Source organism: Strongylocentrotus purpuratus, unplaced genomic scaffold (genome assembly GCF_000002235.5).
Source record: "Strongylocentrotus purpuratus isolate Spur 01 unplaced genomic scaffold, Spur_5.0 spur5_scaffold_7, whole genome shotgun sequence".
NCBI lineage: Eukaryota > Metazoa > Echinodermata > Echinoidea > Camarodonta > Strongylocentrotidae > Strongylocentrotus > Strongylocentrotus purpuratus.
Window position 1 is genome coordinate 37,051,952 of NW_022145613.1, and position 23,367 is coordinate 37,075,318.

The window sequence follows — 23,367 nt, forward strand, 5'->3', positions numbered from 1 at the left end:
CCACTGGGTCAACCCCCCCTCCCCCTTGGCAAAAAGCTAGATCCGCCCCTGCTTAGTATCGACAGTTTATCTCATTGCGACTTTTGTTTCAGCTTGTTCAATATAGGCCCTGACACCCGGGTCCTCTCACAGCCACGGCCGCAGTAAATGACAATTCGTTATTTTCGTGTGAGTTAATTGTGAAGTGCTACTAACCGGAAAAGATGATCTTCAGTAGACAAAGTGCTTCCGGGTCAGATTGTAGCCGTAGCAACACACCGCCGATTTGCGCATTGGCTGTGTACAACTTACGTGCAAATGATGTGCCAGCTATTTACGCAACGCTTAACGCACGGAGCTGAACTTCAAAGTTGAAAGAGGAATTGTTGACTACCGTCAAAATTGAATTTTTCATTGAAGATAGGAAAAATATTTAAACCACGATGTGCTGAACTAAGTCGTGTACGATCATATATGGCCACAAGATCTTTAAAACTAGGAAATAATGGCTGATGTTCAGGTGAGTGAATAAAGTGCATTTCGAAAGTTAAATCGATTTGTTTTCAAAATGGTGTGGAGGTTGAACATGTTGATTGAACTTTGAAGAGAAGAAATCGTGACAGTGACACTGACAGCTAGTGACAGTCGTGACGCAATGAATTGGAATGACTGGAAGTTGTAGTTATCTGACAGAAATGCCTAACATTAACGATAAACTTAATCTAATTAACCAAATGAGGATTCTCATGAAATAAGCATGTTGCAGGCAGTGTAGCCAGGTGAGGTAGATTAGCTAGATCTATTCACTCGCGAAGAACTTTGCGCATTCTAGATCTACATTGTAAGCGCTGTAGATCTAGATCTAGGCCTAGAGGTCTCGGCCTACAGTGAGTTTATTCGCTCTCATTGGCCAATCCGCTCGAGTGGCTTCGAATTGAGAGGGGGCCTACTTAACTTAAAGGGATCGTTTAACAATGTTAAATCTGAGATGCACTGCCCTACGTGTTATCAGCGTCTGTGATGTGGTGTAACATTGAAGCCCTAAAAAAATTGCGCTTCAAAATGATCAAGAAGTGCCTCAAAAAAGTAAAAATCTTTGAGTGACCGGTTTTACCATACTCGTTTTCCCCAATAGACTGTAGATCTAGATCTAGTGTTATGAAAACCGTCAGGTGAACGGTTTTCAAAATTAGTAATTCCAATCATAAATATCTTGATAATCATACAGGCGATCGGCTTGTAAAAGTCATGGGGTTCCTGACTGACCTAAAGGTTTATAATTATCATTGCAGCATGAGCTAAATCCAGAATTTTATTTCAGAATCTGAGACAAAGTTACCAGATCCCTAGTTTAAGCACAATTTAAGTTCAATAGCAAAGTCAATTAGACCTAGGCCTAGAAGGTCTACGTCACACCGCAGAGATTTTGACACGTCCTGCTTTGAATAGGTGACGCACTTCAAACAAATGACGCACACAGCTATTGCAATTGGCAAACACATAATATAGAAAAATCAACGAACATCTCAGAATTAATTTCCAGTTTGTAGACCTAGATCTAGGTCTAGAAAGTCTACCTTAAATTTGACGAAAATGAGAATTGATCTAACTTTAAAAAAAATTAGATTTCTAAGTAAAACTTTAACTTAAGTGAAATACTTAAATGAAATAGATCTAGACTTGTCTTGACTTAAGTTAAAAAATCATAACAAATCGAGGGTTTGACTGAAATATCATTATTTTGGTATTGAGAAAAACGGAAAATCATAAGCTTGCTCCTCGCACAAATATCTGTTAGCATTGAGTGAATGGAGAACAGCCATACCTTGAATACCTTGAATACCAAAGCTTCTGGAAGAAAGCCGTCTCCAGCTGCCAAGCTTCCAGGTCTAACTTCAAGGGGGGGGGGGGATGTCCCAGCTTCCGGGTCTTGCACATTCATTTTACATCTGTATCTTCTTTGCTGGGTCATATCAGGATTGTCATAATTGGAGTGTCAACTGGGAGAAGGGTGAATGATATTGCTCCTTCTTCCAGTGTTTGTCAAGTCTGGCTTTAAAGCTGTTTACCGAGGTTGCAGATACTACCAACTCAGGGAGGGAGTTCCAGTCGTTGAGGACCCTGTGGCTAAATGAGCCATAGCAAATCTGAAGGGCCCATGTCGGCCAGGCTAGGCGCCATCGTACAAAAATGAGGCTGAGATTGGATGAACGATCTGCGCATGCGCTAATTGTAAGCTAAAGTTCTTTGTGTCACTTTGCACGCAGAACTTTACGCATTGAGCGCTGTACATTTAGAATACGTGCTCCTATTGGCCGATCCGCTCGAGTGGCTTTGAATTTAAGTGAGAGAGGGCCTACCTGTACATGTACGTACTTAAGCGCACAGTAAAGGCAAAGGCAATGCCTATAATAGGGAATATTCGGTCACTTAAGGGGAAATCGCTCATATTCTGAATTCGTACCTCCTTGATTTTTGCATGGTATCTCCGTTGACAAGGAGCAGCGCATAGTTGCGCAATATTTTCCCACAATTGTGCGACAAAGCACTGAATGTCAGTGCTTTGACCGAATACTGGACGAACGCTACCACATGGCAAGGGTAATGTATAAATACCTCTTGCATGGCGGAAAGTGCGCCATTTGCAAATTCGCTGCGATGGAGTGAACACGGAAGAGCTCCTCTTCACACACATACTTAATTCATTGCACCAGCACACGTAGTTGTTTCACAATAGGCTTCTACATATGGCAATGCATATTAACTTATGTGCTAATAGAACCCAGAAGTGCAGAAAGTTGTGCGACACTGACCAATTTCGAGTAAAGTTGGAGACGTCTGTCTGACTGAATACTGGAAATTGACCGAATACCGGGTGCATTACCCTACGTAATATTACATTACAGTAAAAACAGGTCACTAGGGTCTCTGATCGCGCACTCGATTTTGTGTGCTCAAATCCTTCCCATAGAGATTGCACGCATCCTTATGCAGTCTACGTGTATTACGCAATTATGCAAAATTGGTCAATGTTTTTATTACCAAAAAGAAACCTTTATTGCTTGTGATTTTGAAGGTGATACTCAATTAAAGAGGTGTCATATGAAAGAGCAGGTTCATCCCCATATTTCCAAAGGGGCGTCATCTTGGAATTCTAAAAACATCTTGGTCAAAACAGTGATTTAAACATGATTTTCATCGTAGCTCCGGGATTTGCCACTTTTTAGAAATGACGCCCCGAGCAATAAGTAGTCCCAGTCGTAAGGAATATATCCATGCGCTTATTTTTTCGCTAGCCCCAAGGGATCACGAGCCATTACAGTTTGAAAATACCCTTCCCCCATTTTTCGAATCGGATAAGTACGGAGGCGTGAGCTCCACTCAGCACAAACCCATGGTGACAGCATGTAGAATCTGCACATGCATATGATGCGGACTGCATGTATGTATCACTTGACGGGTGAAATGTTAAGATTTAGAATCTAGAACTAGTAGTACAGTGGTATGGGTAGTGTAATTATGCTTACTGTAATTGTTTCTTCTTAACTGATGCAGGAAAATTAAAGAAGAAAGCAAAATGGACATTGTTCTATACAAAATTGATGGTGAAGGATTGTCACTTCTGGAATGTTTGTCTACCCCTGGCATATTTACCTCTAATCATTTTTACCTCTGACAATTTATCTATGAAATTCTTACTTCTGGCATTTTTACCTGTTTAATTTTTTTGACACCAAACAAAATCAACCATTATCATACTTTACACTCATATCACAGCCATGTGAATATATAAATTTACCTGTATAGGCTTTTGTGTACCGTAATACAATATATTTGAAACTTTCCCCCTTTATTTTTGCAGTATCAAGCTCCACAAAAAAACAAAGGAAAGAAGCCAGATGATGCTCAATCGTTCCTACCCACTCTACCTGCAGTAAGTTATTAATGATGTTTTTATTTTTTTCACAAGTTCAGAGATAACTACTATAATTGCATTGCACGATAGTTTTTTTAATTCTATTTTATATTTTTGATGTTTATTAAAACTTGAAAATGGATGTCTTATACATGCATATATTTAAACATTGTGCATTTTGGATAGCAGCTGGGCAAGCTTATGTAAGGTTTATTTTATACCTAAATCATATTAATATCTTGAGAAGAAATTGTAAAATTGAATGAATTACAGATAAAAATACAGGCTTGTGAATATTTCCTACACACATTAAACCAGGACATACTGATTGTCAAATATAGCAGTCGCACAAAGAGACTGGGCAGTAGGAAGAGTTGATCTGCTCTTCATTTTTTCCCCAATATGAATTGTATCAAACATTGTATTGAAACAGAAACGCAGCAAACCAATATGGCAGGCCAATCCACCTTCCTTCGTCCTGTCCGGTAAACCCCCTGAGGATGAGGTAGAGGATATGAGTGTGGCAGCACAGATCACTCCAAGTAAGTTGTTCTTTACATATAACAACATGATCACCAAAACATAGGACAATGTTAGGAAGAAGTCTTGTTTACATTTATGACGTAAATGCCAATTTATGGGATTGCAAGCGTTATTATGGAGAGCATTGAAAAAAAATTACACCAGACTTCAAGCAGTGTTTAGTGACAATCCATGGGCAGTAAATAATTTATGCGCATGTTTTGATTGTTATTTTGAGAGTGGTAATACTGCTTGTGTCCAAACACAATGCTCATGGCACTTCAGTATCTCTACTCTGATTGTAGTTTGGTTGCTCTTCAGCATTTTAGGAATGATTCCTTCATAGTTTGAGGAACAGTACACCAGTACACCCGGGTGAAGAGTGGCACTTATAGAATAATGTCTGGCCATAAAACACATATATATATATATATATATATATATATATGTGCTTTGTCAGCTAGAATCAAAATCACAACCGTTGCAACTCTTGTCAAGTGTACAGATCTGTCGACCACATGATTGTTCCATGTACAGTTTGGGAGATGTATGCTCATTAATTTCAATATTTCAATCTAATTTCAAGGATCTAAGAAAGTTAGGACCAGGACCCGGACCAAGTCTAACGAGGCAGACCAGAATGGCACCAATGGAAAAGGAAAGTCCTTCGGTCACCCTCGCAAGGACAGGGAGAGCTTCAGGAATGCCCTTGTCAATATCATTATGTAAGTGTTGATGTTGATCTTTAAAAGTGAAATTAGATTGCTTCTCAAAGCTATATTCATGTGTATGTGAAAATGTGAAAGGACAGAGAGAGAGAGAGAGAGAGAGAGAGAGAGAGAGAGAGAGAGAGAGATTTGGGGGGGGGGGGGCTTGATATAGTTTTACAGTCATTTGATCTTCCCATTAATTTTTGCCATAATTTGAACTATAATAAGGTGCAAGAGTGAACAAAAATTTATTTTCTCCATGATGAACCTTCCTGACAGGCAACAAGAAATAGAAGCAAGACCACCTTCTGTTGAGGGGGAACTCCCTCCTCTCTCAAGAACAGGATCCCCTACAGCTGCTGAGAAAGATATTCTGGTAAGCCATGTCAAATTTATTTAATATCAGGAATGTACTATGAGACTTAGGTCTTGCATAAAAATGTACTTACACCATCCCTGATCCAAAAATGAATGGTGGCAAGAAAACATTTCTTTATCTAATGTCCTTATTTGCAGTATTCTGATTAAATGTTGTATATCTAATGTGCAAGCATGGGTTTCATGATGAAACTCTAAAAGCTTTTCACAAGAAATTCATAACATTTCTTTTGATACATGTATGGTTAGCACAGCACATCAACAATGGTTAGGATCAGGGTTTAAAGATGATGATATTCTAGATTTATGTAGTGCCTAATACATCACAGATGTCTCTAAGTACTTTATGTTTCAAAGATTTAATCTACACTTTTAAGTATGTAAGCTCCTATGTTAACAGTGATGTGACTAGTCAGTTCTACATCAATCAAGCCGACAAATAAACTGTCTTTGTTTCCTTCATGTGTGTGTGCATGCAGCGCTACTATTACTACATCCACAATGGGATAGACACGGAGCATGTAGCTCCTATGGAGGACTCCTGGTTGGAGAATGTACTCCAGCTCGTAGCCAAGGAGTTGAAGGAGGGTCATGGAGAAATCATTGAAACCCTCTCTGATGAGATGAAAGAAGACTACTTGCTCAGTGTCAAGAAAGCCATCGGTAAGATCCAGTCTCAACTAATTGTTTCTGTTACCACAAGTTCTTTTTCATTTCTAAAAGAAAGTTAATTTTCTTGCAGAATTAAAAATTACATTCTTGATCTGTAGACAGATTTTTTTTTTTTTGATTGAGAAAAGTAGATTTGTACTCAAATTAACTTCTATCAACCATCAATTTATTATCATATAAATTTTACCAAAATGCAAATATGCTGTAGGAGAGCTGTTTTCTTACTAAGTTTTCTACGGTGTGAGAAGGTACTGTACTAATATAAATGTTAAATTCAGACAAGCGTAAAGTAATCTTTGTAATCAGATTGATGTTGCATAAACAAAAGAATAATAACGGACAAGAAAAGTTACTCAACTCTTTGTATTACATCTGGATAATTAATGCATTTGACACATGACTTGGGATTGTCACAACAAGATGATTATAAATAATATAATCAAACCTACCTCACTCCTCAAAACAACAGTAGCAACAGTATTAAAACAATACAAATAATGATATATATCTGTGACAGCTAGTGATGATGGACTTGGGGTTTTAATCAAAATCACCCATTCACAAGCCAGTATCAGGGATGCCAGTTTTCAGACAAAAGCTTGAATTCAGGCCCTGGCGAATTATTTTCAGGCCATATAGTTTAGGCTCTTTTATATATACAAAATAGCTCATTCTATTCCATTTTCAGGCCCTTTGATCAATTCTAACTGGCATCCCTGTAGTATTTTGCTCATGCGGGTGATTTAAATGCATGAATATGTGTGAGGTTTGTAATAAGAGCTTTGTGAAAATCTCCAAAATGTTCCTCCACATGCACAGTTGACTTTGTCCTGCGTGACCCTCGGGAGAGGGATGATGACAAGCAGGAGGAGATGATCCCTCATCGTGCTGAGCTCTCTGTCGTACCCAAGCCCTGGAACAAGTCTTTCCTGGCTGCCCAGAGTGCTATCGTCCAGGAGCTTGACATCACTAACCCTACCATGCTTCAAGTCCTGGAACTCTGGCATGTCTCCTTTGGGTAAGTGGATGAAACTGTATTGGCTCGAATTCACAAAGGAGGTTTGTCGACAAACCTAGGTTTATGTGCGTCATATGACGTGTTTTGACGCGTTTTTACAAACCTTGGTCTGTAAAAGCATTAGAAACATAAATGTGTCTGTACATTGTTGGGGATCTAGTATTAAGTAATTGATATTAATATGTATATTATAGACATGCAGCTTCACCACCCCAAATAAAGAAACATTTGACTTAATGATGTAAATCAGGTGCATAGAATGTTAATATATCACTCAGAAAGTTCTTGTATTATTGACATCATAAGAAATGTACATGGAAATACGTTGATGGAGATATGGAAGATTATGAATGTACATGAATTAATTCAATAGAATTTATGACTATGTAAATTATAAATGCAATCCTAATGTGGAGGATATTAACTAACGCACAATGCAAAGCCAATGGAACCCTGTATCAAATCTGCATTTCTAAATATGTAGGGTCAATGATTAGATAACTTGATTGCTCGACCACATAATAGATAGACGCATATATGGGATGATTGATCGTATCGTATATGATATGACATTTTTTCTGGCTCGCTAGATGCTGATACCCATATAATTTTTTTCTTCATCTTTTTGTTTTTGTGTTTGACTTGAAACAGAAATCTGAGGTTGGTCGACATCCAAGAGTTTCATCAGAAGACTACATCCATGGAGCTTCCCTTGTTCCAGACTCTTGTCATGAGACACATAGAGGGCGCCAAAGAGAAACTAATGAAGAAGTAAGAATTAGTGTATGATTCCCTTGTCTCTCTTCCCTGGGTTGTTGTTTTTGTTCAATATTCATGCCTTTGAATTTTGTCTCATTTATTTATTCTCATATACTGGTTGAAACTACATGTAGGAGTTCACTGTGGTATCCATTCATTGTGATCTCAGTTAAGCTAAGAGCACAAATCATGACCCAATGCATGTGTCTCAAGATGGCACTTTATGTTCGATGTCTCTCTCTCCACGCTTGTGTAGTTCACAGACACTTGGTAAGAATGAATTCATAGAATTATCTTTTTTCCAATTATAGGTGGTTTCCGGAAGTCCAGAACATCTACTATCAGGGCAATCGAAGGAAGCTCGTGCCAAGCAACCACGATGGCAAGAAGCTAGAGGCATTCTTCAACTGTGCCGCAACCCTTATGACCCAGCAACTGCAGAAACTGTGTCTACACTCCATGGATGACTTCAGTAGTCTTATCTACCAGTCACCAGTAAGAATAGCGAATACGTGAATGATTATATACATGTAGTTTATTACGAAAATTAAGAAAAAAGGGAAATTTGTAAGACCTAAACATTCAATTTAATATAAAAAACTCTCTCATGTATTGAACATCAAGTATGACAAATCTGTCATTTTTTCATCATGTGGAAAGTTTTTTTGACAATCTGACATGCTACAATATAAAGCATGGAGCCATTTTGCAGTTTCTTCAGAAATCCCTTTTACATTGTTGATCATTTTTACCCGCACACACCAGACCTCAACCCGTGCCTTTGAGCATCCTGGCTTTGTGATCAGACTAGTCCTGGATGGGAGTGATATCAAGTTTGAGCCGACCTTCCCTGACTTTGAGGTGGTCCTGCTCAACGTCTACGATGTCATGATCAAATCCGTCAGTGTCATTCCACGGGTAGAGACCAAGCTCTATTCAGAATGGGTGAGTTTACTTTTTCATTTTCTAGATAAGAAAATTGTATAGGGGTTTTAAACATGGTGCGTGATGAATATTCAATCCAATTCAATCCAATCCAGTCTTAAAGATATTCGATATAGTGCCTTTTCCTTGCTGTTCAAAACATGCTGCACATATTAAGATACACACATAAACTTAAAGTTAAATCATGAATATAATTATATTGGTGATTCCAACTGCATGTTAAGTATGTCACATAAAAGTATTGTGTGTCAAAAATCAATGGAAAAAATAGAAAAAAGTGAGGGGGAAAAGAGTGCATGAATAATGATAATAATAATAATAGTGGGTTCTTGTATAGCGCTCATGTCTGTCAGACTTGACACTCCTGGCGCTCCTGATTATTACCCTGGCTTTAGCACGGCTTCCAAACGGCGCTCTAGCATTAAGGAATTAATTCCTGCCAGGTACCCATTAACATCACCTGGGTTTAGTGTGGCAAATATAGATCAATGTCTTGCTAAAGGACATTACACATTGACATTATCTGTTTTCTTTGTTGTGTTGATCAACCTCATGCAGAACGGTCCAAAGTCCACCTTGCATCCAACCATTCTTGAAGAGATCTTGAGTGACCACAAGGCTAAGGTCAGAGAGATAGTCAAACGGGAGAGTGAACGTCCAAAGGAACATCTCAAGATCTATGACAAATACATGTTCCTCATCAACAAACAGGTATGTATAGACCCCCCATTGACTCAACTACCCCCCTAAGGTTTCTGTCCATTCCAGAGTATGAGTTCAGAATGTGACAGTAGTGTATCTTTATTGATACGAAACCATGTTTGATACAATTGTCACTTCCCAAAAAGTGGTAGTCACAGTTTTACTTGGGTGTTACCGAAGATGTTACATTCGGTGACCGAGACAAACTAAGGAGGAATTAAATGAAAAGCAAATAAGCTTGTTTCCTGATTGATAATCTCATTGAGTTGATAGTTAGTTTCTTTCAGTTAACAGTTAAAATGGAGTATTGCTGTAACAATTTTGATTTGCTCTTGTATTCACATTTTAGATCTTGTAACAAATTTATACAAAGACATGATATCATTTGAGCCATATTCATGGTGATAGGCAACAAGATTTGCTTGTATACCACAAAGCAAATAGGTTTGAAAAATATGTCAAATGGATTTATGAAAGGAAAGGATAGATTGACCATTTTCATGTATGCATGCTTTAGAAATAGCTATTGAAAAGGAACGTACCCCCTCTCCCAAAGTTGATGTTCCATTTTAAGTGTACCATTTTATGTCCCTCAGTGAAGGTTTACTCTGTACCTTTATTCTTCTACCAACACGCCACTCTGACAATGATGCATTGTTTTTGGTTTCTTAAATACTTTTTTCTCCCTTTAGGCTGATGGCGAAGTGGATCAGTTCATGCAGGAAGAGCACACGTTTGAGGAGTACACCAAGGAAGTGGAGAAATACCATCAACTAAATGAAGAGATCATGTTCCATACCAGAAAGGTAACGTACATGTAGCTTATCAAGGGGTGAAAGGTCAAAGGTCATGATTGGTAGCACAGGGTTTCTGTTTGCTGTTGGGTATCACGTACGTTCATTCTGGATGTAAATGTTATATTGTCTTGGATGAGGATTGGATTAGGATTGGGTACAATGACAAGTTTCACACACAATTACTTTGATGTAGAAATTGTCCAAAAGTTCACATGACCCTATATATGCCTGTTGTGGAAGGTTTAAGTAATAAGGGGTATTCTTTTTCTCTTTTGCAGTCTTGGTTTTTATATCTACAATATCCCTTATGTATCTATTTGAAATCACTATAATTCTGATGGCTGTGGGGAAAGCACAATGCTGATGATAATGTCTGTTATTCACTAATCGAAACATACATTCATGAAATATACATGAATGTTGGAATGTGGATTATTTTCTAAATGTTATTTTTCTTCATTTTTGTTTGATTTTCACTTGATTGATTTAGGATGGTGCTGATCAGAGAAAGGTTTGTTGTGATCGATTGAAGTGGGCTCTATCTCGTAACATTTTGTGGTTTCTTTTTCTCTCTTCATAACAACTTGATACTGTTTTTCCAAACTAATTAATACATGTACTTGGGACATATTAACACATATCACATGGCACACACGTTTCAAAAGAGCAAGATATTCAGTGTGAAATATAGATTTACCAACATGTCTCACAGGTTACAACTAAGTATGGTAAAACATATTTCTGAAGACATGATGTAGTTCAGTATTGAAATGTGTGATGCTAAAATGATTCAAATTACGCACCCAAAGGTTTAATCAGTGCACTTTTTCTATTATTCATCGTTCAGCATGGGTTAAAAAACCTTTACTGAACAAATATCAACCATTGTCACTGGTACTCTGATATATACATGCATCATGTAGATGAACACAAGTAAACTCTCAGTTGGAATTTTTTGTGTGTGAAAAATTCATTATTTTACTGAATACCTTGCTCTCTATCAAGTAACATTACATCGATTTGGGACATTACATCCATGCGTCTTGTGGTGAATACATTTTCCAAGCTAATTTTTCACTTTCATGTAGACAGGTGAACAGTGACAAGGTAATCATCACATCTTAACATTTCCCATACACTGTAGGTTGAAGATTAATTAATATGTTGTAAGTCAATACATTTGCAAAAGCTAGTTTGTGACATGGTATGTAAGTTGAGGGAAAAAAAAATTCATTGCATGGTACAATGTCAAAATATCAACTTCACTTTATTGGTTTGATAAGTATTGAACTTTCCTAAGATTTGTTTTGTTTTACATTAAATACATTGATTTTAAGTTTTCTTATTTCTTTCCATAAATCAGAATGTGCAAATTATGGAGAAGGTCTGTAAATTCTTATCCACAAAGATATACTTGTACACACATATATGACAACATATAAACGGCACTACTAGATGTATATCTAAATACTCATTATTAATTTGTTCACTATTAGAACTTAAAGGCCAAATATTTACATAGCTTAGATAGCTTAGCAAAAATTTCAAACTTTATTTTTATCTTTCACAGTGAAGCATTTATTCTGTTGAAATCCATTTGATTTCAGTATCACACACATTTTTCCATCGACCTCATCACAAGTAACATTAGGCTCAGTATTTAATGGTTAACACTTCATGTTATAATTGTTACATAATCAGTAGTGATTAAAACCATTTAGTAATACCCTCTTTCTTTCTTCACCATAGTAGAAATTTATTACATAAACAATAAACAATGAGATGCACATTTTTGCATTATTCTGTATCCATGTACCACTATTCACTTTTCATCACAACTGTTTCTATTTCATATACCGGTAATCATTGTATAATGAACTATAACACCATTTTTTTCTCCTTACTAAGTGTACATGTAGAATAGATGTCTTTATTGTGATGTCATTAAGTTGAATGCAATGTGTCTGTTTGTGCAATGCGCCAAGTAAACTCCATAACTTTTAGTTTTGAATAATTACGTATTTCTCTCTATCATCAGCAGTTTTTATGTCTCAAATTGGAAACACACTTTAGTTCTGAAAAATGGCAGCAGCACTTCAAACTATTTTGCCAGCACTGTCAAATGTTGATAAACTTGGCTTTTGTTCAATAGTAAAATGTACACTTTCTACCTTTTCACTCATCTAATCTACAGCCATAGCTAATGAACTTGCTATTTGGTGTTGGGAATAATATTTTTTGTAATTTATGTAAAGCAAATATAAATTATGAATAATTTTTTTGCACCAAATACTTGCATCAGTACTTTCCGTCTTGTCTAATATATGTTTTTCCTTTGATGTGCAAGCGCTTAATGTTTATTTGCAGCTTAGGTCCAAAAGCTCCATGAAGATTTGTTGGCATTTGTGCTATTAAAAAATGCAGTGTTATTTATTTTCAAATGGGGAAAGGCCGGGGCCTAATCCATTCTTCAGAGATCTTACTATTAGTTGATGGTGCTAATAACATTACTGATACTCTTATAATGCCTTTTATAATAACAAGCAAAGGCAGATCTAATTTAAGGTAAATTTAATAGCTATCAAAGAATTATGATCAAGATTTGTCTTGCAATGGTAATTTCAATAGTGCCACTAGCTGCTTTCCAATTTAGCCGCCAAAATTGTGTGGATATTTGTGACTCAGCAAAATACCAACAAAATTCTACTGAATAAGTTTAAATCCCCAAAATGATAGAGGGACATATTGCATGTCGATATTGAGGCTGAGTGTGGGTAAGTATTTAATAGTTCTTGACAACCTTATTTGATATAACTCTTCAAAGCCACGTCTTATAAAGACTTGTGAGCGATTTGAATCAATCGCAGCTATTAATAAGTTTTAAATGTGTTATCCCAAATTCCTAAAGATCCTAAACCTGACTTGGATACTGAAACAAACTAAACCACATCATGTCAAATGTTGATAAAGTAAGATAATATACAAATATGGACTACTTTTAGTAGAACTATTGCCCAAGGTGATCTCAAAACTGTACTGTGACCCGAAATAAAGTCAAGATAATGCCTTGAGTATCACATATCACATTGTTTTAACAATGCATAATTCACGTGTTCACAATTAGGTTGTGAGACTGGGCATGTTTGAGCTACACTGTGATGAGCTGATCCGAGCCCTGTCCAAGAGGGCTGAGAGTCTGATGGAACGCCTCCTGGCAAGAATGTGTAAGGATCATGCTGATGCCAACCGCAAGTGAGTATACAGAATGGATTATACTTTGCTGGGTTTGATGTTCATTTCTCCCTTGGCTTAAATATGAAATATGTAGTCTCATTATAGGGAACATGTGTATCTGAATTTATGTCTTACCAAAGAGTACAGTTAACAGGCTTGGGTTTAGAGTCTTGAATATCCCGATCAAAGACTATTGAAGACTATCTCAAACGTTGAAAAGATGACAATCATGAAATGTAAGATTATATCAAAATAATTCTTTGGCAATGCTATTAAGCATGTTTAAAAAAAAAATATATCAGTAAATAAGGAAAAACTTGTGTTTTAGGAGATATCACAGATTTCAAAGATACTTGTCATATGTATACTGTTTTAAACATTAAGCGAAGAAATAAAAAAAAAAATAAAAAAAATCTGATTTGATGTGTTATTGTTAACTCTTTATTTCAACAAGACTTTGTGAAGAATATGAAGCCATTGCCGAGCAGGCTCTCACCACACCTGCCAACACAGAGAAGCTCATGGAGCTACGGGTCTACATCGAGAACGTGGAGAAGAAGACGATCCATGAGCTTGAGAAGGACCTAGTCCTGAGCAGGGACCGTCTATCATTCCTGGTGGACTATGCCTCATTCTCTCCCGCTGAGATCCGTCTGAACAGCAGCACCTTCCAGTGGCATGACCGCATGCCAGAGATCTTTGCAGAGCACAAGTCCATTGTGGATGACAAGACTTCCCAATACCAGGACGGACTCACGGTATGTCATCCAGTCGCTTAGTTCTCCCGTTTATATATTAATCATTGTATTCATCAAAACTGTATTTTGTCATAATTTGCTTTCATTTCTCTGCAGTTGATGTTTATAATTATTGATTATTATTAATCTTGTCCTTATTTTGATATTTCTTTAGTTCATGAATTAGTAGTTATGTGTTTTATTATTACAAAGCGCATTGTTATGTTCTCTGAAAATGAAATGCGCTATAGAAGCCTACGTTATTATTATTATTATTATTATTATATTTTGTTTAATACAATGGTTTTCAACTTGTAATGATAAAGTATTTGATTATGAGACATTTCTTATGGGCCTTTTAGGCCTGTTGGCATTGGTGTCGTTGTTTTGTCTTCCTTTATAATGGATTTAATTCAAGTACACTACACTCAGTAATCAGTCCCTTTAATAGCCCTCCCTATCATTAATATTGATTATAATATTCAATCTTCTGATTTGTTTCTTGGATACAGTTGAGGCGAGAGCGCTTCCAAGAAGAACTGGAGAGCTACACCAAGCAGCTTGAGGAGTTCCAGACGTTCGGCGATATGTCAGAGGTCAACCGCTACCTCAAGAAAGCCCAGGCTCTAACCAACAGGCTTGATGCAGCTTCCGAGAAAGTACGTCAAACTGGGCCCTAATTATAGTCTCTCAAGGAGATATTGAAGACCTTTATTTGTGTAGAGACTACATACATGTATATTGTATCAGCTTATCATCTGGAGCCAACTTATAATAGATATGCACAACTTTTCTGATTCTATTTAGAGTTCATCCATAACTCAGAATGTTAAAATCTGCCTGAGAGGGATAAGTGGAATTAGAGCAAGAAATCTTCAAGTAATATACACTTTTTGAAGGCCAACATTATAAGAATTTCTCCCCAAAGAGTGGTGCAATGCACAATCTGTGTACAGTAATGCATCCCATTGCAGTCCATTTACACTTCAAAACAAGTGTTTATGAAAGAATTGATATGTGTTTGAAGTACTTCGTACATTTATAATTATTCTTCTTCTTCTTCTTCTGTCCTTGTTCTACGCACATAGATTGACGCTTTCAACATGGAGGAGGAGTCGTTTGGCTGGCAGACATCAGCTTACCCCCAGAAGAACACCGTCGCTGGCACCCTTGCCCCCTACCTCAAGCTCTATGAGACTACTGTGGAATTCAACACCAAGCATAAGTAAGTACAAACAAAGTTGCGTCGGATGGAGGATTGGATGGTACATATGAAGAGGGATAATTTTGTTTGAATGTCATGCACAAGTGAATACCGCATGAATCATATGGTAAGGAACTTGTAATTCAAAAAGCGTGAATTGTTGATTGTAACTTTACTTTAATATGACACTTGTGAAATAAAGAATAATGAGATATATTGGGGAATTCTTTGGTTTAGTATTATTTGATTATGGTATAGTATAGTTTGTCCATAGACTCAAGTGTGACTTATCTAAAGAATAAAGTAAAAACCATGAGAGAAAAGTTCTATGTTATGTCTGTTGCACGTTGATGTCATTATAATTGCATAACATTTTTCTGAGTTGTTTTGATATTTCACTTGAGGACAAACTTAAAATCTGTATTGCTTGTGTCTTTCTATTTATCATATAGAATTAGATAAATTTACTGAAAAGTTTTAGTGAAGCTTACCAAACAATGGGAGTGTTCAAGGGATGTACAAATCATGGTGGTCACAAATCTACAGAATTTACAGTTTTTGATAATTCATTATTGAAGGAAAAAATGTTATCTAAAGATCATAATGGTGAGAGCAAACAGTGGCATGAACGGCCTGCCATAGTTAATTTCAACTTAGCGGATCTTAGTCTTTGTGAAACATTCCCCTGTAATTGAGCTTTAACATAATTTGTTACTTACAGAGGTTGGATGGAAGGAGCTTTCTCAGACGTGGATCCTGAGAAGGTGGATGAAGACATTGGTAACTACTGGAGGACGCTCTACAAGCTTGAGAAACAGTTCTCAGATGTACCCACCGCCAAGAAGATCGCTGAGAAAGTCAAAGACAAGGTCAGAGCTAGAGAAAGAGCTTTCATCTGCAGTAAAATCTCCTATTTCAGAACTGGTTCTCGTTCTCAACGCTGGTTCACGTTCTCAACATACACTTGAATTGAATTGATAGAAACATAGAAGTCGAGTCGTTAAGTAGTTGTAAAGATATATTGCCTTAAAACTGATTAAATCCTAGGGGCCTTTTGTTTACTTGTTATATTTTACTCTGGTTGTAAGAAGCATTCTCCTGGATTAATTACACTGCTAATATCAACCATAGATGAAAAATGGAATGAAACCCTAATAACTCCATCCATGGACAACACACTGACCTAACCCTAAACCTTTCATGAAACCAATTGCAACCTATAATCCTAACCTAGCATTTTGTGGTGGAGCAGTTGTTGGAGCCTTCACTATGCAGTTATCAAGCACCATGCACCCTCTAAGTCTCGGTCATGATTTCATCATTGCCTTTGTATGCTCTGTAGGTGGATAACTTCAAGGAGTACATCCCGTTGGTAACATCAGTATGTAACCCTGGTCTTAGAGAACGTCACTGGAGTCAGATGGCTGACATCGTAGGCTTCCCACTCAAACCTGATGAGGTAATCATACTATTCACTTTGAAAACAATTACTGTTTCTGTAATATAGCTGTATCTGTACAGCACTGAAGGAATTAGAGGGATTTTCTACCTATAAGTACATGTAAACCTTGGTTTTGGGAGAAACTAGTGATGAAGTAATACAATCTTTGATTAGGCCTTATTATAAACAAATTGCAGAAACTATCAAAATGAAAACTCTGAAACTTGTGGGATACTGAACACAAAGTATTGACTTTCTAATGATACCCAGTAGAACAGATATCAATTGCTATTGAATTCAAAGATAGTCATTGATTTGAATATAAATTAAATTAATCAATAGATATACATAAAACTTTCAAGTGGTTTATCCAAATAGAATGAGAACATTGAATTAAACAAATATTTGGTTAAGATTCTACCAGAAGCTAATGAACAAGTATATGTTAAATGTTGTTGTCATCTAAATAACCTTTTAAAGGAATGGGAGCAAAGAGTGAAGAGATTTAAGGTAAGATGAGTGTCACAGGCACTAGCTTGTAAAGAGTATAGCTGCATGGGTATATGATGTACATATGTAATGTAGTATGATGTATTAATATTGTATTGAGTATGACTGTCAATCACACAACTCTAAGTATAACGTAACTATGTATCTCCCCTTGCACATTTATGACATTATATGTAAATATTAGCTTTCTACGGGATGGATTTTTGCTGTAGTGATCACACTTTGTAGTTGTCGTAAGACACACCGTTTAACTTTACAGGAAATATTGGATGATAATATGAATCTGTTACATACTAGAGAAACTTTTCAAGAAAATTTAATCATAGTTTTTTAAAGTCATAAGTATCAACATTTATTTGTATGTGGTCTTTTCAACACTGAATATACAGTCATGTGGTAGCTAGAAAATAGCACAAGAAGCACAGTCTACACTACATATCTGTATAATATCATCACATGTTTACTCATTAAATAGTGTGTAAAAGATAGTGATAGGATGTACAACACAATACAATGTATCCCTTCAGAAATATTAATTGAATAAAGGAATAACTTGAAACAACTGATGGGTGGTTTGCATAAACTGCCAAGCTGTACCTAGTACCACAGCTTCAATTATATGGTTTGTGTATCTTCTCCAATATGCAGTCATCCCTATAATATTAACACTGAAAATAATGAATAATGGACATTGTGCTTTTTATGAAGACAGTTGACATATATTCTTAGCAAAACACACGGGTAAGTAACTAGGGGACCTACAGCTTTGAGCCCTATCCATCAGACAAGGCAATTCTAGATCAAATCCCAGAATGATAGGGCACTGATTCCAAGTCCCCCTGCACTATCACTTTGTCTTGGTGTCCAATGTCTATTGTATGCGTATGGTTGATATTACAGGATACCACCCTCTCCAAGATGATTGACATGAATCTGGAGCCATACCTGGGCAAGTTTGAAGGCATCAGTGAGGCAGCATCTAAGGAATACTCCCTGGAGAAAGCCATGGAGAAGATGGTTGGAGAATGGGCAGAGGTAAGACTTAATTAAGCTCTATTCACATAACACTGCAATATTTGTTAAATGTTCATGTACATGAATGATAGATGTGTTAAAGTTTAGTTCACTTTATTCATTTCCATTCCATCTTGGAAGAAAAAAATTATGATTAAAAAAATTAATAAGATCAGATGCTCAGTACCCTGAGCTTGTATTTGATGTGGCTATTTTCTAACTTTTCGATATCAAATTTGTATTTAAGTAACTTTTTGTTGTACCTTGACTTCATTTTAAACAAGGGCAGGAAATTTGAAAAAGAGAAAAATAAAATTTTCACAAAGAATTATGTGCTAGGCTAATGATTATTCTTTGAACAGAATAATCAAGTTGAGAAACAAACATCTTCAGTTTACATCTGATGAAGAATTTGTGTCACACACCATTGTAATCCCATCACTGCTACCAATATCTCTTCTTTCAGATGGAATTTGTGATGATCCCATACCGTGAGACTGGTACCATGATCCTTTCTTCAGTGGATGATATCCAGGTTCTATTAGACGATCAGATTGTCAAGACACAGACCATGAGAGGATCACCATTTATCAAACCATTTGAAGCTGAGATCAAGTAAGTCTTTTAAGCATCTGACACAGGGCCATATAGTCCTATGAAAAGAATTGTATTTTATTTTAGTAAACATATTTATAAGTCAAGCATGCAACTGCCATACATTTCAGTTGTGTTGACTTGACTGCCTTGCATACAAATAAGTAGACTGTGTTTAAAAAAAGAAATAAGTTATTTGGTCCTGGAACAAAAGAAAATGACAATGTAAAACATAAAATGCCTATTTTATAACCCCTTATCCTATAAAAACAACTTATTTATAACCTCTTTCTCTCTCTACCCTACATTATATTTCCACCCTTCTCTTTTTCTCTGTTTGTTATCTCTCTGCCACTGTCCTTCCATCTCTATTTTTCTTTGTTATCTCTCTGTCTCTCTGCTGTAACTCCATCTCTTGCTCTTCTGTCTGTCTCTCTGTCTGTCTCTCTTTCTTTCTCTCTCTGTCTCTCTGTCTCTCTCTCTCTCTATTTCTCTCTCTCTCTCTTCCCCCTCTCTCTCTTTCTCTCTCTCTCTCTCTCTCTCTGTCTCTGTCTCCCTGTCTCTCTATCTTGTTCTCTCTCAGGGGCTGGGAAGCTAAGCTCTTGCTTCTGCAGGAGATCTTGGATGAGTGGCTCAAGGTCCAGGCCACCTGGCTCTATCTGGAGCCCATCTTCAGCTCCCCTGATATCATGGCTCAGATGCCAGAGGAAGGTCGTCGCTTCTCCACCGTCGATAAGAACTGGAGAGACATCATGAAGGCTTCTGTTGTGGTAGGTCTGAATGAATCATGAGATTGTGCTCTTGCATGATAAAAGAAAAGTTATGTATTTTATCTGCATTTGCAGTTAGTTTGATGATTTTTAAATTTATTACAGATCTGTCTTAACTTCGGAAAAGAAGTAAAGAAAATCAAATCATCTTTCATCAAACCACTGTTATTCAATTTTCTAGAATTGTAAGACCCATCTCAAAAAGATTTAAAAAGTAAATCAAATATTGCAATCATCTGTACACATCTATGTGTATTTTAGGAGAAATATACTTCAAACCTTTTAAGAATTTATGATAAATTAACTTATGGCTTGACTATGAGCACATAATTGATCTTCACATCATTAGAACACTTGACACTGATTATCAATACGAAGGAGTGCTAACCATTGAGCTGATATTGCTTGATTCCACAGGACAAACATGTATTGGCTGTCACAGAGATTGACAAGATTCTAGAGAGACTGAAGAAATCAAACGAGCTCCTGGAACTCATCCAAAAGGTAAGTAGATGTGACAGGAAAAAAACTTTTATGTTTTTGTATTTTTTACGAGCAGTAACACTTGTTAAAAGTTGTGCATAAATTGAAAAGTTGTTCATGAATTTAACAGTTGTGCATGAATTAAAAAGTTGTGCATTTCTGCAGATTGGAATTAATTTATATTTTCTTTGTGTGTTGAAATTGTGTAAGAGAAATGATACTCAGGATTTAGAAAGGCTAGCAGAATATAACATTGTGGTTATTTTTGTTCGTTTGCCAGGGTCTGAACGACTATCTTGAGAAGAAGCGTCTGTATTTCCCACGATTCTTCTTCCTGTCCAATGACGAGCTGCTGGAGATCCTGTCAGAGACCAAGGACCCGACCCGTGTGCAACCTCATCTCAAGAAATGCTTTGAGGTGAGCAACTCTATCAAGTCATTTGCAAACATTGGCATGAGAATTAAGAGACATGTGGGAAAGGAGATACAGATGGGAGTGGGAGACAAAGTACAGTCGACAGATTACAAAGTTACAGAGTGTACAGAGAGGGGGAGTAAGACAAAGTGACAGAAATATAACACTCAGGCAGAGACATTAGATGCTTCACAAATTGCCCAGTCACAACAACCACATCAATTCGTGGTACTATTTTGCATCCTAGAATTGATAGTGATTCACATGATAAAACTGCCTTGTACTTCATATCAACAACTTTCAATTTATATTTGAGCACTCCCTAAATATGGAAGAGATGGAAAAACACACAGACAGACCAACAGAGAGAAATAAAGAGAAATAAAGGAATTGTTATGTACGGTTGGAGAATTAACATTCATCTTAAAGTGACTCAGTAACTTGCTTCAGATTCTGAAACAAAATCCTGGAAATAGCTCATGCTACAATCATAATTATAAACCTTTAGATCAGTCAGGAATCCCATGACTATTACAAGCCGATCGCTTGTCTGATTCTCAAGATATGTATGATTCGGAATTCCATTTTTCGGTTTCCTAACGGTTTTCATAACACTACAGTCTATTGGGGAAAACGAGTATGGTAAAACCGGTCACTCAAAGATTTTTTACTTTTTTGAGGCACTTCTTGATCATTTTGAAGCGCAATTTTTTTTTAGGGCTTCAATATTACACCATATTACAGACAATAATAACACGTGGGGCTGTGCATCTCAGATTTAACATTGTTAAACGATGCCTTTAATCTATTACTTTTATGTTTCCACCTCACCATCCATCCTAGGGTATTGCCAAGCTGGAATTCACCGACATCCTGGACATCACTCACATGAAGAGTAGCGAGGGAGAGGTCATTGAACTTATCACCTCCATCTCTACCTCCAAGGCCAGAGGTCAGGTGGAGAAGTGGCTCCTGGAGCTAGAAGGCTACATGATCACCAGTCTCCATAAGGTTAGTTCAAGTCATGCTCAACATTATTCAAATCTACAATTATAACTACATGATCACCAGTCTTCATAAGGTTAGTTAAATTCATGCTCAAGATTATCCAAATTGACAATTATGGCAAAACTTCATAATATGTATTTCTTTAAAATATGATTGTTCCTGTTGTCAAATTACTTCCAAAAGTGGGGCCCTCAGAGAGAACAGTATGAACACTGATGTGGCTACCCTGGGTAAACAAGACATATTATTATTATTATTATTCAACTTTTGCTCTAGACTTTCTTTATTTTTAGGTCATGTACATATGTAGAGGGTTAGAGCTTGGATTGCAGCAATTGGGTCATACGTTAATACAAAGATATTTTATAGAGTCGAAAAGTGTCACGTCCAAGGTTGAAGTAGGCATTTGATCAAGGTTAGAAATAGACTGGAGAAAAAATTTCAGTGGAGCACATGTTGTATAATGGCAAATATGTCACTTGATAATAGTAGTACAATGAAAATCTGTAACAAAAGCTCATTGTAGAATTTTGTGATGTGATCTTGCAGGTATTGAAGGAAGCCATGGATGCCTATGAGAAAACTGATCGTAATGATTGGGTGCTGTCCTGGCCTGGTCAGGTCGTGCTGGCTGGAACCCAGAAATACTGGACAGACGAGATCCACAAGGCCATTGCTACCAACCAAGCAGCCCTGCAAGCCTATTGGGAGCTCAACAACAGACAGATCGATGACATCGTCGCACTGGTCCGTGGCAAGCTCAGTAAGCAGAACCGTACCACTCTGGGAGCTCTGGTGGTGTTGGATGTCCACGCCCGTGATGTCCTGACCGAACTGGTCAAGCACGAGGTCCACAATGAGAATGATTTCCAGTGGTTATCCCAGCTTCGCTATTACTGGGTAGAGGACAATATGATCACACGCATGATCAATGCCATGCTGGCATATGGATATGAATACCTTGGAAACTCTGGACGTCTTGTTATCACTCCACTCACTGATAGGTGTTACAGGTAAGCCACATAGATTCTAAAAAAAGCCCACTTCTAATGATAATGCAATGAAACCATAAGGGGATTCATTTAGATCTAATAATATGTCATATACCCAGTCATACAAGACACTACTTGATCCATTTCTCTTATACTTAACATGTTTTTTCAAGGTTTTTATCTTCGATTTCTTTTGTGAAAATTTCATGATACAAAATGGAAATAGTTTGAAAGACAGTTAAAGGTAAAGACCAGTTATGGTCATGCGATTGCATTGTGAAAGAAACGTTGTGGAATCGATCAGAAAAGGTTGATCATCTAGCATCTGCAAGGTTCTGGAATCATCAAAATGATAAGAAATTTGGCCCATTCTTCGTAAAGTTACAAGCACTATACACAGAAAGATGTATATGGGACTACCCTATATCTCTCACAGACCATGAGAGAAACAAATTTACCAAATATATGAATTAGTAGACGGTTTCCCGGCAAATTTTTTATCATCATGTATTAGTCAAAACATATTCTTTCACATGATTGGTAATGAGAGCTTCCATTTCATTTTTT

The 23,367-nt window shown here is 36.9% G+C and overlaps 1 protein-coding gene across 2 annotated transcripts in view; it reads left to right on the forward strand.

Moving 5' to 3' along the window:
* The first annotated feature begins 268 nt into the window (after positions 1 to 268).
* LOC581061 (dynein heavy chain 7, axonemal) overlaps positions 269 to 23,367 on the forward strand; it is a 100,825-nt gene continuing 77,726 nt past the window's right edge. Inside the window, exons 1-26 of one of the 2 annotated variants that reach the window (XM_030974889.1) lie at positions 269 to 499; positions 3,842 to 3,913; positions 4,329 to 4,437; positions 5,004 to 5,142; positions 5,407 to 5,503; positions 5,985 to 6,168; positions 6,997 to 7,195; positions 7,847 to 7,966; positions 8,266 to 8,449; positions 8,720 to 8,899; positions 9,458 to 9,610; positions 10,294 to 10,407; positions 10,889 to 10,909; positions 13,523 to 13,650; positions 14,087 to 14,390; positions 14,882 to 15,028; positions 15,458 to 15,594; positions 16,295 to 16,442; positions 16,916 to 17,032; positions 18,425 to 18,559; positions 19,005 to 19,153; positions 19,716 to 19,902; positions 20,320 to 20,406; positions 20,666 to 20,803; positions 21,644 to 21,811; positions 22,358 to 22,821. In XM_030974889.1, coding sequence (XP_030830749.1) covers positions 485 to 499; positions 3,842 to 3,913; positions 4,329 to 4,437; positions 5,004 to 5,142; positions 5,407 to 5,503; positions 5,985 to 6,168; positions 6,997 to 7,195; positions 7,847 to 7,966; positions 8,266 to 8,449; positions 8,720 to 8,899; positions 9,458 to 9,610; positions 10,294 to 10,407; positions 10,889 to 10,909; positions 13,523 to 13,650; positions 14,087 to 14,390; positions 14,882 to 15,028; positions 15,458 to 15,594; positions 16,295 to 16,442; positions 16,916 to 17,032; positions 18,425 to 18,559; positions 19,005 to 19,153; positions 19,716 to 19,902; positions 20,320 to 20,406; positions 20,666 to 20,803; positions 21,644 to 21,811; positions 22,358 to 22,821 — 3,896 coding nt within the window. In that variant the 5' untranslated portion in view covers positions 269 to 484. The remainder of the gene's footprint in view (positions 500 to 3,841; positions 3,914 to 4,328; positions 4,438 to 5,003; positions 5,143 to 5,406; positions 5,504 to 5,984; positions 6,169 to 6,996; positions 7,196 to 7,846; positions 7,967 to 8,265; positions 8,450 to 8,719; positions 8,900 to 9,457; positions 9,611 to 10,293; positions 10,408 to 10,888; positions 10,910 to 13,522; positions 13,651 to 14,086; positions 14,391 to 14,881; positions 15,029 to 15,457; positions 15,595 to 16,294; positions 16,443 to 16,915; positions 17,033 to 18,424; positions 18,560 to 19,004; positions 19,154 to 19,715; positions 19,903 to 20,319; positions 20,407 to 20,665; positions 20,804 to 21,643; positions 21,812 to 22,357; positions 22,822 to 23,367) is intronic. The other variant, XM_030974888.1, reaches the window with a different exon arrangement.